Consider the following 2,076-nt stretch of genomic DNA (forward strand, 5'->3'; position numbering starts at 1 on the left):
TGTTTGTTAAGAGAATAAATTAATGAAAGAACAAATAAACTTTTTAAAAGAATTGAAAAAAGCAGCACTTACTATTAGCACTTACTGGGAGTACTCCCAGCACTTACTGGGAGACTGCGTTATAAAGCACTACTGGCTTCGGACTCAACCCAGGGATTGAAATATGTTTTTACCTGTGTGGCTTGGGGAAAGTTTATCCACCTTGCTGCAGGTTCCATTTCTTCATAGCACTATGGAGAGAATAGTGCATTGTGAAGGTGTTGTGAGTTGGGACAACTTGTGCAGAGAGTAAAACACAATGGCAAGTACATTTGGGCCTAAAGATATCTTAGTTCTCCCTCTTGCCACTGACTCTTTTTTTGTGATTGGAAAAGTTACTTCCTCTCCCTGGGCCTCAGTTTCCTCATTCTTAAATAATAATAATAATAAAAATCCCTCATGGGGCATGGCTCCTCTCTCACTGCCTTCACTCTCTGCAGGCACTGGTGGTATGCGCCCAGGTGTACCTGCCACTTCCCGCCAGGTCCTTGCTTTGTATTTGCACCTGCCCCCCTTTTGTTTGTAGTCTAAGTGACACGGGTCTCCCTCCCTTTCCTCCAGATGCACTGCTCAATCCTGCAATGTGTCACTGTGGTGTGGAGCTGGCATTCTGGACGATGTGTCATGACCTCACACTGATGCCATTCCCCTCCCACCAAGCCAACCTGGCTTCCTCCTCCACCCATGGAATAAGCCAGAATGCTGAAAGTGGGAGGGAAATAGAGCACCAAGGTTAAGGAGGCAGTCCCTGACATTTATTAATGGAATTTCTGTTTCTATGATGAATGTAGAGATTTAAGGTGACTGCCTCTTAAGGTGATACGTAGGGAGATGATGAACCCCAGTGTTTTCCTTAACGATCCATCAGTTTAGAGGAAAACATACATATACAAAGTCAATATTGAAAAGACTGCATAGACCTATAGAGTAGAGAGGAGGGGAAACAGATGTGCTTGGACTTACAGCAGTGCAAAGGTTGCTGGAGCAGTGCCCTGAGCTGGCCCTTTAGGGATGGATAGGATTCACTCAGATTTGTGTGGGTGAACAGACAGAGCCTTCCAGTGCTCCAAAACTGATGGGGTTACGGTGGAATAAGGGTTGAAAACAAGAGAGAAAAAGAAAAAAAATCCCTCATGTGCCAGGGATCTAGTCAAGGTAAAATAAATACCTTTAAAAATACTTAAAAAAATAAAGATCTGGGGCAGACCCTGGCTTTCAGCCAAGGTAGAGAAACAAAGACTGGATTTACCCTCACGCCTGGAAAAATTAAAATACTAGACAATATAGGTGAAACAACAGTTTTCAAGACACCAGACATGAGGCACTGAAAGACAGTGATGCCTGAGAGACGAGAAAAAATAATGTAAGCCCAATTGCCCAAACTATAGCCTTGAGAGAGTGTGTAGGCCATAGAGCAGGAAGGGGGAACTGAGGCATTAGCATTCTTCCTGAGTTGAAGAGACAGAGTTGAGCGTCCAGGGAGATCAAAGCAGTTAAAGTTCATAGGACAGAGCACCAGAGAGAAGAGAGAGAAAGAACCTCAAAGATCTGTAGAGGGCTCCCCTCAAGTAATCATCAGAGTACTGATTAGTGCAAACATGTCAGGAAAATACCCAAGGCCAGGAAAAGAACCACCCAAAAAGGGGTAAAAGAAATAGTACTGAAGTAACCCTCATAGGGTTAACAAGAATTCTGGACAGAAATACAGTTATAATTAAGCATTAGTTAGGCTGTGCTTTGACCTACTTCCTTGTAACTGAAAGTCACAGTAGCACTAGATACTGACGACTTGCATCCCCATTACTCCAATAAGTAGGATCTCAGAAATTGTTTACGTTGTTTTTTAGATCCTAAATTCCAGCAAAACAGCTAATGCCAACCAGCTTGAAGACCCCCATAGAAGAAGTGAATCTCATGAGAACACAGTTTCTTCATCACCTTGTCCCATGACTCTGATATAGGAGTTAAGAAGAAATTACTTAGCCAGATAGTGAGGGTATGGGAGTTCTTGGTAAGGTTTTGCTTTTTAATGAAAAG

At 42.9% G+C, this 2,076-nt stretch overlaps 1 protein-coding gene across 1 annotated transcript; it reads left to right on the forward strand.

Annotated features, from left to right (window-relative positions):
* The first annotated feature begins 232 nt into the window (after nt 1-232).
* Nucleotides 233-776, forward strand: LOC105517014 (uncharacterized protein C18orf12-like). The gene is given in 2 exon segments (XM_011949364.1): nt 233-421; nt 423-776. Coding segments are annotated over 2 exon segments (543 nt in total).
* The last annotated feature ends 1,300 nt before the right edge of the window (nt 777-2,076 follow it).

Source organism: Colobus angolensis, unplaced genomic scaffold, assembly GCF_000951035.1.
Source record: "Colobus angolensis palliatus isolate OR3802 unplaced genomic scaffold, Cang.pa_1.0 Scaffold299, whole genome shotgun sequence".
In the NCBI taxonomy this organism is placed as follows: domain Eukaryota; kingdom Metazoa; phylum Chordata; class Mammalia; order Primates; family Cercopithecidae; genus Colobus; species Colobus angolensis.